Below are 14887 nucleotides of genomic sequence, written 5' to 3'. Positions count from 1 at the left end.
AGAGCCCTTGGATAAATAGCATCTGATCCTGGTGACTTATTACTGTTTAATTTATCAATTTGTTCCAAAACCTCCCCTATTGACACCTGGGACAGTTTCTCAGATTTGGCACTTTAAAAGAATGGCTTTAGTGTAGGAACCTCCCTCATATCATCTGCAGTGAAGATTGAGGCAAAGAATTCATTTAGCTCTTCTGGCTCAATTTATAACCACTTAAGTAGGTGGTTAGTACCATTATAAATATTAACCTAGAGATTTTTTGAAAATATATTTTCAGACTAATTCATCAGTACAAATGTAACATTAGTCTGGAAGAGCCATTGAACAACAATGTTCATTAGGAATTTCCCCCAACTGCCCCTTTTGCTTAGAAGCATTCAGCATACTATTAGGTTCCCATTAGCACTAATGAGATAACTGCCACATAAATGCATTTATGTGTATACATCTCTCATGTACTGATAGCTGAATAGACTTCCCAAATGGGAATGCCATGAGACCTACTGGATAACGTTGTAGGACTGAACAGTTTTATAAGTTATTTGGCATGAAGAACTAACATTTTAAAAAGTACTTTCTTAGTCTCTTGAGTCAGAAATGTAGATGCAAATTTTCTGAAGCTTACAAATACCCCCTCCCCCTGCCAGTGCACAACCTAGCTCCATCCATCCCTTCCCTCTAATTAAAAACCTCCCTTTCTCCATGCCATGCTGAACGATAGCAGGGATTTTCCTCTCAGACCCTTTTGATGCTGAAAATAAGGCTTTTTAGAGGGGAAATTCTAGCCTCTTGCACACACAAGGTTAAATTAGTGAAGTTTAATATATGCATATTCATCACACAAGAACTTATTTGCGTAGTAGGCCTATAATCCTGATGGCACTTGGCTACCACAATGTTATCCACCTTAGATTCTAAGACTTGTTCTCATTCAACGCACAAACTGAGGGAAGTTATACAGCTATTGCTCCCTCTCAGGCTATAAATGACTCAATTTTTATTGCTTCATATGTTACCACAAAACATGTGCCCGCATTTGAAAAAAATGGGCAGCACAAGCATACACAAAGATCTAATATGATTTGGGCTCTGTGGAATTTAATTTACAATATACAGTGAACTATAAAAGAATTTATTTAGAACATATTTTTTAAAATATCTGCATTTATAGAAAGCTTTCTACTTATTTAGCAAAAGCTGCTTTCTTAGCATGGAAGAATACAGAGCACAAATAAAATAACTATTTTAGAGACAGTTTACTTACAGGTTGACCAGGATCACCATCTTCTCCCTTCTCCCCACCAGTACCATCTTGACCCTAAAGAAATCCCAGGGAGAGAGAGACAACATTTAAATCAGTTGAATTTTGGAAAATAGTCTCATTTATGGTCTCACTCATAATGTATATTGTTCTTCTATAGGACATTTTCTTGAAAACTTACTATAGAGTTTTGGTAAAATAAATTAATTTTAAAATTCTGAAACCAAAAGCAGCCAGAAAAATACCTCTCCCAGGGCAGATCTCTTTCCCATTAAAGTTAAGGAGAGTTTTACCTTTTGACTTCAGTGGGAACCAAGATTAGGCCCTAAATCTAGTTTGTAAGAATACTTACACCAGGGCCAGGTTCACCAGGGGGACCAGGATCTCCGGGGAAACCAACAGGGCCCTAGACAAATGGAAAAGAAAGCAAGGCTGAATTCATACAACAACAAGTATGTTAAAAGTCATTACAAAGTATTTTAATTAGAAAAGCACAATTGTATATACTCCAGAAATGCATATACAATCCTATAAAAGTGTTAAATAAAACAATGTACTGTTTGGTGCAATAAATTTCATACCAGTGCCCTTATTTTTAAATTAGTAGGCTCACTTACTGGATTACCCTTAGGCCCATCATCACCTGGAGGTCCTTTAGCACCTGGAGGTCCAGCAGCCCCAGGTGGACCAGCCTCACCTTTTTCTCCCCTTTCACCTTTTGGTCCCTATAAACAATATAAAAATATTAGCTTTCTGGAATTAGTACACCCAGAATATGTAAGAAAAGGAAAATCTACAAGTTAATGGGAGCAAAAAAGATGCTCTGAGACATTAATTGTGAAATTTGATCATAAAGGCTTGTCTTTGGAATAGAAATTGGACCCAAATTAATCCCCAGATTGGAACACCCACAAATCTCAGGGCAGTTTCAGATCCACATCAGCATGAAGATATTGATGCTCAAGCCCATCTCTAGTTTGTAATGAACTTTTCCACTAACAAACAGAGACAAATCTAGCTGGAAGAAATATATTGATGAAATACATAAACTTGATTGTAAAATACACAATCTTGACAGGAGAAGAAATAAATGTTCTCTCACACAATTGTAAGATTCCTTTTGTCTTCCAGTTATTATACAAGATGTGGGCTATAGCTAAAAGCAATTTGCATTTCAAAGACATGAAGAAAATATGAAGAAAGCATCTGAGACTCCAGCTGCATAAAGAATCTGATTACACAGAACCTGAAGTGCCTTTAAAGGAAGTTTTTAATAAGTACTTTATTTTAGTAGAATAATAGTAATTAAAACAAACAAACAATACTCACGCCTGGGCCAGATTCTCCAGGAGGTCCAGGGTTACCAGCTTCCCCAGGCTCACCCTATTAAAAAATGAGTGCAAATTAATGTTGTACTGGCATTACTGGTAATACTCCCCTGTATTATTATGACTTCTCTTATAGTTTGAAAACTAGGTTCTCAGAAACAGTAATGCATGTGAATAACTTCACCCATGCAAGTAGTCCTATTGCATGCAATGGGACTACTCAGGTACATTGATTTACTCACATGTGTTTTTGCAGAATCCGGGCGTTAACTATTTAGAGGGAGATTATCAAACTCAACTTTCAACGGGAGCTGGAAACTAAACTTCCCTATGTCCCTTTTAAAAATCTCCCCTTTAATTGTCTCCTTTTTTGTACTTTCTTCCTAATCAGAGAAAAATCAAACACATATATTGGTCATCTGCATCTTTCTTCCTGTGAGCTATGTTTCTGGAAGCAAATCCTTACAAATTATCAAATACTAATTGAACATGAATTTCAAATGATTTTAGACATTAGCACTAGTGTTAATACTATAATAAATAGCAGCAAAAAGAATAAAATAATAAAAACACCTAATAAAATTTTCACCAGAGGCCACAAAGGCACTCAGTGTTTTATCAATAATGGGAATTGTTAAGTAAACCAGATGGCTTCTAAGAGAACACCATATACAAATAATCTGCTCAATGTAAAAGATTACAATGTGTTAAGTGAACATTTAAGTTAATTTATTATCTTTGAACCAATGCAAAGTACTGTACATGTCAGGTCTGTCTTTTCAGCCACTCCTTCTAAAGTGTAGTTGTGAATGATTATTTTCTAGCTCAGTGGACTGTTAAATAAACTTCAGAGAAAAGTAGCTTGTTACTAAAATGTTCTGTTGTTAATAATGCCCCAAATATACAACTTTCTGAATGTATAACAGAACCTCTTTTCTAACTGTTGGCAAGAGCTCAAGTGAAAAACGCATATTTTAACTTAAAGGATTTCTCAATTTAACTGTCAGTATGTGAAATTACTGACATATGTCTGCTCAGAAATTTAAAAAAAGTAAAACTAGAAAAGTTCTCAATTTTCTCCAGTAGCAAAATTAAGACTAAAGCTAAAATACCTTCTTTAAAACAACTATGTGCAGTACCTTGCCCTACAGGAGAAAGATTATATTATTCTGTTCACTGTTAGAGCTAATTAGATCATCTTCAGTTCCTCAGCTCCTCAGAAACAACTTTAAAATACCCTTGGTGAATCTGGCTTTAGAAATTGTAGTGTTTTATTATGCTTGTTACTCTAATTTTGCAACAGTCTAAAATCTTATTGTTTTATTAGTAGTAATGATCTTTCTGAGGTACTTAGGATTAAGTAGGCTTCTGCAATAAAATATTTATACTATTTTAAAAATAAAGCTTTGTGAATAGTTCAGTTTAATGTGCTTGCTTTAAAATTTGTTTTCTAAGGAATTTCACAATCTTCACTATCTTGTTCTCTGCAGAGATCTTATACTATTATTATTATTATTATTATTGTTTCTCTGTACATGCCTACATCTGTAAGGTTAGATTTATGCGGCTAGGGAGAATTTGAACAAGTCTCTGAGCTAGCAAGCAGATCAGCTTTTTCTTCGGTTATTCAGGAACATGAAAAATTGATAAATATATACAAAATGTAAAAAAGGCCAAAATATGAGCCTTTATAACAACTTTTAACAATATTAAACAGCCTGCAGCCTGATTCACCCTTATGGCAATATCCGTGCCATGTGGAGGCCCATTAACTTCAATAAGACTTCTAGATGTAAGGGACTGTAATCAAGCTGTAGGATTGAGGTCTCATTTAGTGAGGTGCATAAGAACTAATCAAGGATGCAGTTGTGCCTGTCAAGCTCCTGATACAGCACAGTTGCTCACTGAATTTCCCAGTGTGTGATTACGATACGGTTTGCTCTTCTTCTGCTTCCCTCAATGAGCTTTTAATCCAATCTATGAAGAGGGAGGAATGGAAGGGGTTAGGAGCCTTCCCTGTCCTCTTTGAGGTTTGTTCAGGGACGCCTGAAGAGCACAAGTGCTGCACTCTCAGGCACTCTCGGTTGTGGTTGGCCCATAAGTGGTCCTTGAAAGGGTAAGAAGGCTTCTTGTGAGTCCCCTCTTAGGGCATCTGTGTAAGTGCCAGTTACAATCTGGCCACATATAAGGACTATATATAAACTCATAAACTGATCCCTGAAACAAATATGACCTTTCCACTATCTAATGTTTTGTAGTATGAAATCCAGCCTTTATATTTTGTCTATAGTGGATCTCATGCTGCAAAACATAAAATGGTGTGAAAGTTCATATTTGTTTCACACAGCTTTTTATTGAGTTTAGACAGTGCTTATGTGGAGCAAGATGGCCCTATCTGGCCCTAGATATATATTTAGAGAGTGCATATTTAGATCACAGACGTTAAATAGATGAATAATTAATACACTGTATAATTTTGAATGAAAATATTTCTTTTTTGCCTTTTGGCTGAGCTCAAAGCTGGTATCAATTCAATATCTGATTCATCCTCCACATGAGAACTGTCTCCTTTTCTTGAAGGGAAAAAGATTTGTTGATCTAATAGATTTATTCTGTCTCTAAGTACTGCAGACCCTTAATCAGATCTTACTCAGGCAAAACCTGAGAGACATCATTGGAAGCTTTTCTTAACAAGCTCTCAGTAAGGACATTGGCAGTTGTTCCTAAACTATAAAGAGTGATATAATCCCATTGATGTATGTAAATCTGGAGTCTTACTTTCATTATTCACGGAGAGTAATTTGTATTAGACTAAAGGTCCTAATTTTAAGTACAATAATTCTAGAAAATATAAAAGGAGTACTTGTGGCACCTTAGAGACTAACAAATTTATTAGAGCATAAGCTTTCGTGAGCTACAGCTCACATCATCGGATGCATTTGGTGCATTTTTTTCCACCAAATGCATCCGATGAAGTGAGCTGTAGCTCACGAAAGCTTATGCTCTAATAAATTTGTTAGTCTCTAAGGTGCCACAAGTACTCCTTTTCTTTTTGCAAATACAGACTAACACGGCTGCTACTCTGAAATCTAGAAAATATGGAATAGCAAGAAGATAGTGGATAGAAGGCTGCCACCTTCTGGTTATGCTACAGAATACTGCAATTGGTTTTGTAAGTGTGTGAAAACATTGAAACACCAACTCTGAATGACAGTCAGTGTGCAGGGGGTTTAATCACCATTCTGTTTTTGTCTTCCTCACAAAGAAATGTCTAAGTATGAAAAGGTTATTATGAAGACAGAAATGAGATCAGCTCCAGAGATGCACATAGCCTCTAAAAGAGGTTACATTTATTGAGCTATGTTCAGCTCTTAATTACATGGGCGTAAGCGATACACACGTTCTATGCTGACCCTCGGCCTTAGGGATGAATTTGATCCTACAGGAACCAAATTGCTCTAATTCCAGGAAGAAATTTTATCATGTGTGTGGAGAGATCAGTATATCATGCAAAGGTATTAATTAAGGGCCAAATCTTGTACTGGTGTAAATAGCTCAATTGACTTCATATAGCAAAGTGTAATGATTTGTTTTAGCATTCTTAAAAGAACTCCAAATCATAGGATTCTGAGAAGGAATAACAGACATAAAATTAATGATTTCACCTTTTCTTCAGTTCATGGACACATGTAATCTGCATCATTCACCAGAGACAATGCATAATTCTTGATGGTGGGGAGGGCACAATTTAAAGGTTCTGGGGGCACGTGACTGCCACATGCATCGCCTCTGGGCTGAGGAGCAGCAGCAGGAACAGCAGGGCACCAGTGCGCGAGCAACTCAAGGAGCATCTCATGGCAGCCGGGCTCTGCCGGCCAGCACTGGGCTTCTTTGCGGGAGAGGCAAAAGCACATCAGGGCACAGCTCGGAGCTGTGCTGCCTGTCCTGCCTGGGGAGCGCCTGGTCGCACAAAGGCGGCCTGGCTCAGGGAGGGCTGCTGGGCAGCCAGCCAGCCACCGGCTCCCACAGCGCAGAGAGCCAGAGGCCTGAGCAGTCCAGGCAACTCCCACCTGCTGGCTCCTGGCAGGAGCCAGGCAATAGTTTTAAACTGTTGGATGTGACAGTTTGAAAACCTCTGTGCTAAATGGAAGATGAAAATCATATGAACCTCACACATGTCGCCTCTGCCATTGACTGATTCTGCCTGCGCCACACATTATGAAAAGGCATAATTAATATAGGGGTGGCACAACATTCAGTGCATACCCATTACATTATGTTTGTACCGTATTAAATAATAATACATAACACTTATGTTACACTTTACACCTGCTGAGAGCTGTACATAAGAGTATTTACTAATGACATCCATGACCACAAACTTCCACTAGCATCCTGAGTTTATTTTTGGTGAGCCATCTAGAAGAGAAGTTTGGGTTTTATTTGTATTTATTTCTGTTTTATTTTTGTGCTAGAGAACCCACAGATTTTCCAAGTTCAGGATGATATTAAAACAAATCTTTTAAAAGAATACAGTAGAACCTCAGATTTATGAACACCAGAGTTAGGAACTGACCAGTCAACCACAAACCTCATTTGGAACTGGAAGTACATAATCAGGCAGATGGAGCAGAGACCAAAAAAAAAAGCAAATACAGTACAGTACTATGTTAAACGTAAACTACTAAAATAAATAAAGGGAAAGTTAAAAAAAAAATTGACAAGTCAAGAAGACTGTTTCTGTGCTTGTTTCATTTAGATTAAGATGGTTAAAAGCAGAATTTTTCTTCTGCATAGTAAAGATTTAAAGTTTTATTAAGTCAATGTTCAGTTGTAAACTTTTGAAAGAACAGCCGTAACGTTTTGTTCCAAGTTATAAACATTTCAGAGCTACGAACAACCTCTATTCCTGAGGGTTTCCTAACTGTGAGGTCCTAACTGTAAATTTAATTTAGAATCTGGCAAACAGTTAAGGACAAATTTCCAGAAGTGCTGAGCATTTCCAACTCCAAATGGAATCAGTGAGAGGTGGTAGCTGTTTCCCACCTCTGAAAATCAGGCCCGAGTGTCATATTACACATAGAAAAGAATGGATTTATAAGACCACTTCTGAACCTACGGCATTACACTTTTCAATTAAATATATGGGCAACAAGCTTCATGTATAACTTACATGCAGTTTATCATGCTTTTCCCCCTAAGTACTTCGGCATTCAGCCTCACCTTACCAGTTCAAACTATGCTGGTAGGTTTTGTTCTCATACTTTTTCTAATTATAAGCTGAACAAAGAGTACACTTTGGGGAGAAGTTTGTTTTTAAGTGGTTATGCTTGAGTGTAATGGAGAATCTCACCATTCCAGGGAGGCTATAAGCATTAATAATGCAACATTACATGTACATTTGTACTGAAGATGCCTTTGATCGGTTAGGCCTATATTTTGTGTGTATAGTGGAGGAATCAACAGGCTGGTTAAAAACACATCACATTAAATATGCTAAAAATTGTTTATAGTTTGCTAGCAGATAAAGGGGCCTTTGAAACACTAGTATTAATGACTGAATATCTCCTTCTAGTCCAGTCTCGCAAATACTAATGGGATCAAATGTTATGCTTCACTACTCAATAATAACAGGGAGGATGCCAAAATGTTCTTCCATACTTTACAAAGAACTGTGAAGCATATTATCTAGCATGATGAGCCTACTCTGAAGGGGACTGTAAGGCCAAAGCATGCTTATGTATTAAACATCATTGAAAGAAAATATAAAGAAGAAAGGGAAAAGATATTCTTAGTTTTGTAGGGTGAACAACCCTACCGTTGCTAGAACAATGTCTGAGTGTAAATGATTCATATAGCACAAACTCCTTTTGACAGAACAATTCTCTATGATTTCAAAAAACTGGTCGAGCTCATTATGTGGAATTTAAATTAAGAAGGAATGTGTCTTCACTGAGAAACCTAGCATGTACTTAAAGCTTGGGAATAGTAAAGTAGAAGACAAGTAATTAGAAGAAATAATAAAAAAAAAAACTAGCAAAATAATGTGCTTGAAAGCATCTGTATATGAATGCAGAGAATATGGGAAATAAGAAGAAATGAAAATGATACCAAGTGATGCAGTGTGTGCATTCATGTTCTTGAATTAAACCTAGCGGGATAATTCTCACATGTGAATGTAAATGGGGGCTTAAAACCATTTAGAAGCAATAAGAAAGGGAAGAAAAGGAGAAAGGGTGGCAGTATGTCACAATTTTTACAAAATAACTGGGATATAATTTGATCTTGAGGATATATTTTAGGTAAAAATATAAAGGGTGAAATCCTTGCTTCATTAAAACCAGTAGCAAAATTCCCATTGACCTCAAGGAGGCCAGAATTATACCCAAGGATTTTTTATTATTATTATTATTTACAAGTAGCAATTACAGTCAGAGCCCACAAGACCAGAAGACAATGAAAATGAGAAATATAGGGACAATTAAGATGTTCAGAAGTGAAGGATGCTGGACGAGAGGATTTTGGCTGCCCAGTCATCTGTGTGATGACAAATACAGATAAACATGGAATAAAGGGGTTCCTATGGTACACAAAAGACAACTTAACAGCTCTAGGAATAGAAGAAACTACCTTGGATATACTTCTTAACAGTGTAATTTTCAGTTAGGTACTGTGTACAGAGACATGACGTTATGGACAACGTGGTAATAATCTCTCTATACACGACGTCAGGTCTTTAATAATAGTGAATCTAGACATTCATTTCTGGGCCCTTCGTACCAAAAATATGTCAACACATGAAAGGCAATTCAGAGAAGGAAAACCAAAAGTATTAGTGAAATGGAGGAAACGAGGCGTAAGGAAAGATTAACGAGTTACAAGCTTGGTCAAACAATATTTATGTAGGGATATTATAGTCTTCTATGTGTTTGAAAGGTATAAACATAAAGAAAGGTGAGAAAATATAGAGCTTGAAAAAAGGCTTAAACTAATAGTAATGGAATGAAGAATCTCTTAAGAAAAGTGATGATAGTTTCATCACTTATTTTAATTTAAAATTGGACTGGGCAAAACATTGGCAAGATAACTTAGAAATTATCTTGATGACCGATCTCATTGTACACTGTGAAAACTGTGAGCAAGATGGTTTAGATCCTGCATTACACATCCTTTGAAGGTGATAGACAGTTGTCTTCTATCTTTTCAAAACAGAGGGGCAAGTCAGAACACCTGATCAGCCTTCCTTAGCTACTGAAGCAACAGCTCATGGTCAGTCTTGCTGAGATGTCCAGCATTGTGAAAAGATCCAAATAATCCTGATCTAAAAGCAGGAAGTGATTAATTATGACCTTTTCTGTTATGGTTTTAAATCCAAAGGAAGGATAAGACCTAGATGGGAACCAACCTAGGTTGTTGATGTCCAAGAGCAGCTGGTATTGAACAGTCCATGCCTTCTCAATCACTCTTACTTTGTATATTATAGGAAACAGTCCTGAATTGACTTTTTTTAAACAGATCCCTGACTCTCATTTCTATATTTGATTCAGTAAAAAAAAGCCATACTCTCATCTGCATGTCAGAGTTTTTCAGGTATAGATGTTGGAAATAGCTAGTAACCCTGAATCACAGTATAACAAAAACTAAGATCTATCGAAGCAGAAACTTATATGGCACTAACTTGTAATTATGTCCTTTTTAAAGTCTTGTTGCATCTACGTTGTTTTTTTTTTCCTAGATATACTACAGAAGAAAACTTGAGATTATGTCTGAGTAAAACTAAGGCTAATGACCAAAAATAAGATGTTTATGGTCACTACAAGTATTTGTGGAGAAGGAATGACCCACTGCGAGGGTGGCAGAATCTGACCCTCTAGAACATGGTGCTGATTAACTAAATGACCAAATGAACCTCACTTTTGTCATTAGCAGTAGTATTACCGATACCCACTTTTAGGGATTGTTCTGCAGTTTACCTAGGCAAATAACATTTTTGTATGCAGCGTGATACAAAAACACAAGCTGCAATGTTCAAAGTATGAAATCTGATTGAAGTATTATTCTCAAGGTGAACTGGTAAAATAAATAGTAATTAATAAAGGTATTTGAGAAAAATATTACTAGCAAGAAATTTCAATATTAACTAAGCTCTACTTTACCTGTATAACTTTTGGATACATAATGGTCAGCTACATAATGATTGAATACCTCTATCCTTCTCTTGATAGCCATCAAAAAAGGTAATTAGCATATTGTAACATTTGGGGGTATGATCTACCTTTACTGGAGAAGAAGCAACTGTGAAACCCAATCTATAAATACCTATTAAATTCAATATGTTAATGTGATATTTGCCCAACCAACATAAACCTGCAACTGGACACATCCTTTTTAAATTAGTGCCAGAAAATCCTAGAGTTATATCTACTAATACTTAAGGCGACCACCAGAGATTTTGTATACCCAAAATATTTAATTTTTCTTTAAAAAAAAAAGGGGGGGGGATTCCCTTGCAGTCCCTTTTGTTCTCTATATCCACTGATATGAATAAATTTAAAGTCTGTATGATTAGATTTCTCCCCCCTCCCCCATATCTACAATCTTGAACATTCAAACATGTTTTTGGTTCTCATCCCAGAGAGACAAATCCTGCAGCCTTTAATGTAGGCCAAACTGCCACTGAAGACAGCCTTAGGGAATCATGTCACATGCTTTGGAGATTAAGTGGAATATAGAATCATGCAACCATGAAGAAGGGCATGTTGCTTTGTATCTTTTTTAGCAATTACTAATAAAACACATTACAGATGCAAGAACACTGACATTATCAGAAGGTGGGGAGAGACATAGACCAAATATATATCACTAACAAAAGGGAAAGCAGTGAAACACTGACAACTCCAGACTCAACAAAAGCAGTAACATGCAATGTCTAAAGCCCAAGTCTAGTGCTTTTATCTGGCTAGAATAGTTACCCCATAATCCACTGATCTCAGAAAACAAAGAAGGGACATAAAGTAGGACACATTTTCCATCAAGCCATCATCACTAGTCTCATGGTACGTCACTGCAGTACTCCACCTCCTCCCTGAATACTGGTAAGTGATTTATTTCATGGGCAGATAAAAAAAATGATGAAGCATCTGCAGATTCTATTAAGATCATAGCTTGGACACACTGATAAGAAGCAGTGATTCCTTTTGACATGACCCAAATATGACAGAAGGGTTGTTTGAAGGAAACTCATTTTAATGAGAGAGAAAAAAAGAGATGTGTAACCTAAGTTTTATGGGGGATGTCAACAATATTGAAATGTATCATAAGAAAGATCTTTTTGTTGGCACAGAGAAATGAAAAGCTTGCAAGGTATTGTAAGATGAATTGAGGATCTTGGGGATTTTTTTTTACTATTATTATTATCATCTTTACAAATGATTCAAGGTAAGCAGGGACAGCTTCCTTGCCTTCTGGCAGGGAATAATACCTGGGGCTCAGAAAAATAGAGTTGCATCCTTCCTGAGAGTAATTAAGAAATGGCCCATAACACATACAAATTATTTTGATTGACCTTCAATTGCAGCTAGTGTCTTGGAATGTATGGTTGTGATGGATTTCCCCTAGAGGTATGAGAGCTGTGTATTGTACCAAAAAGAATATGCAGAGGATTCATGGTGATGAAAGGCAACAAAATTTAAGTATGGTTTCTTACGTGCTTGAGCTCAGCTGTGATGAGAGAAGGACAAGGGTAGAAAGGAACCTGTGTATTAAGCTATCTGCTAGGTGAGGGAAGAAAAAGGAGGTAAGACAAAATATACGTTATCTTCTGAAAGACTATCAATGTCCTTTGCTTGCCTTCCTCCCTCTTTAGGACTCATCAACCAAAATTTATAAAATACACATTGTTACAAATAAATTAGTTCTTCCACAGTGTTTTGGGAAATAAAATATTCAAGAACACTCATACATAATTTCTCAACAAATCAATTATAACTGTCCAAGACATGGTCTTATTTCTGCTTTTTCATCTTTCTATGAGTATATCCATTATATTATTTATGAATATATACATTATATTATTTTGGACATAAGTCCCTAGGATTCTGAGTATACCTGTTCCACATTCACCTTGGCAAAATGAAAGGTGAGCATAATGTAGCTCAGCACAGAGACTCATCATGGAGGCAGGAGATGGAAGTCTACATTATTAACCATAAAATCCTGAAGTGCTAATGCTACATACTGGGGTAGATCTTCAGCTAGTGTAAATCAGCATCACACCTTTGACTTCAATAGAGCCCAGTCTATTTACTTCAGTAAAGGATATGGTTCTCTGATGCTTGAGGACCAATTTAGCTGACCTCACAGATATGATTAACACTGAACATCATATAATATCTGATATTTTAACATTTCAGATATTAGGGAAAATCGTGTGCTAAGCTACACTGGCGATAAAATGCAAGAAACACCAGTGAAGCCAATAGAATTACTCTGGAGTTTATGCTGATGTAACTAAGGTATGTCTAGACTGCAATGTAAGCACTTTTAATGGGACTCAAGTCAGCTGATCCATGTTAAGGAACCCTGGGCTTAAGCATTTACATTGTATTTTAACCCTATGTTAATGTTTTTCTAACCTGTGGTCAAACCTATTCTTCTGGCGTCCGCACTGCAGTGTGCATACCCAAGTCAAAATAACCATATCCACGAATCCCTACCCTTCCACTTCCGGAAATGTGGCTGTTCTAACCCTAAGGTTGTGGTGCACTATGAGAAAACTTTACTGCCCACCCTGCATGTTACCAGGAAGCAGCTCACTCTCCAAAAGGCTTGATCAGTTCACTCTCCATTGCAAACTCAGGGGTTCTCTGATAGTGTGCTTGCAGATCGGTGATTAGAAGAGAATGGGTTAACGCTGACCTGAGCTGCTGCCGGGGGTGGCTTCCATTTTCAGTAGAGTGGACTGTAGATTGTTGGGCTAGAGAGGACTAAGGAAGTTGTCCCATTGACTTGTGGGATACTTCTGGCTAACTCCTGGACCCCAAATCAACTGTATTTAAACTACAAAGCAATTGGGCTTGGACCCTGTGGCATTTAGATGTTGCTTGTAATTATTAGAATTGGGAACACTGGCTGTTGGGAGTCTGAAAGGACAGGAAACAGGAAGGATGGGAGAGGAGTTGAAGAGGCTGAGGGAGAGCTATGCAGCAGCAGCTTGGAAAAGAGGTTTCCACTTTAAAAAATAAAGTCCTGTAGAAGTTTGTTAGTACCTTGCCTGGCTACTACAACATTTTGGCAATGAGGCAGGAGCTTCTGCCTCTGAACCCACCTGCACCCTTTCTACAAAGCCAAGATGAGCCTCCAATTGCTTTTACCCTGGATCCATATGCTTGAGACTTATCTGCTTGCAATCAGTGCTACAGAGATTTCTGAAGTAAGAAAGCATGCTCTGCTAATCCACTGCCTTGGAGCAGAAGGGCAGCATATATTTTACACTTTTCCACTTGCAGACAAAAAATATGAGACTGCACTCACTGCATTAAAGAAATTTTGTACCAAAAGTGAATGTAGTAGCTAATCACTACAGATTTCACTAGCGTGAGCAGAAACCAGGGCAGACTATAATGCAGTATATTGCTTCCTTGAGGAGTCTGATTGTAATTTGTGACTTTGGGAATATGGCAGATGAAATGATTAGAGACCAGCTCACTGAGAAAACAACCATGCTTCATGTAAGAGAATGTTTACTTCTAGAACCACAATTTACACTAGAAAAAGCAATAACCATTGCTACCCAGAGTGAGTCAGCTACAGCTGAAGCCAATATAATGAGCATGGATACAGGAAGCACAGTCCAGGCTGTGACACCTTTGCAGAAAAGGCTGCAGACAAACAATTACAAGAGGAAAACTAATGAAAAACCACCAAATCAACAAATTCAAAATACAGTAAAAGCATGCTTTCGCTGTGGATCCCCACAACAGCTTGTAAGCTACACAGGATGACTGGCAAAAGTAGCTCAGTGCAATCATTGCAAAAAGATTGGGCATTTTGCTAAAGTATGTCACCACAACCAGTTCAAACAACAGGTGCATGCAGTTACAATACCAGATGTTACTGTGCTGAACGTGGAAAAAATCACTACTGCACATATTTCAGAACAAATAAAGTACACGGTAAACGTTTCCACCATACCCTCAGGCAAATCACACTCTATTCAGCTAAAGTTGGACACTGGCTCAGCAGCATCTATACTACCTGATTCCATCTACTTGCATTACTTTAAAGATGTGCCTCTTAC

At 37.3% G+C, this 14887-nt stretch overlaps 1 protein-coding gene across 1 annotated transcript in view; it reads right to left on the bottom strand.

Moving 5' to 3' along the window:
• COL11A1 (collagen type XI alpha 1 chain) overlaps positions 1 to 14887 on the bottom strand; it is a 240499-nt gene that overhangs the window by 35204 nt on the left and 190408 nt on the right. The window contains exons 50-53 of the mRNA XM_038414607.2: positions 2591 to 2644; positions 1879 to 1986; positions 1614 to 1667; positions 1265 to 1318 (exon numbers count right to left, since the gene is read on the bottom strand). Coding sequence (XP_038270535.1) covers positions 1265 to 1318; positions 1614 to 1667; positions 1879 to 1986; positions 2591 to 2644 — 270 coding nt within the window. The remainder of the gene's footprint in view (positions 1 to 1264; positions 1319 to 1613; positions 1668 to 1878; positions 1987 to 2590; positions 2645 to 14887) is intronic.

Source organism: Dermochelys coriacea, chromosome 8, assembly GCF_009764565.3.
Source record: "Dermochelys coriacea isolate rDerCor1 chromosome 8, rDerCor1.pri.v4, whole genome shotgun sequence".
NCBI lineage: Eukaryota > Metazoa > Chordata > Testudines > Dermochelyidae > Dermochelys > Dermochelys coriacea.
Note: the sequence above shows the minus strand (reverse complement) of the source record. Positions and strands in the feature narration are given on the sequence as shown.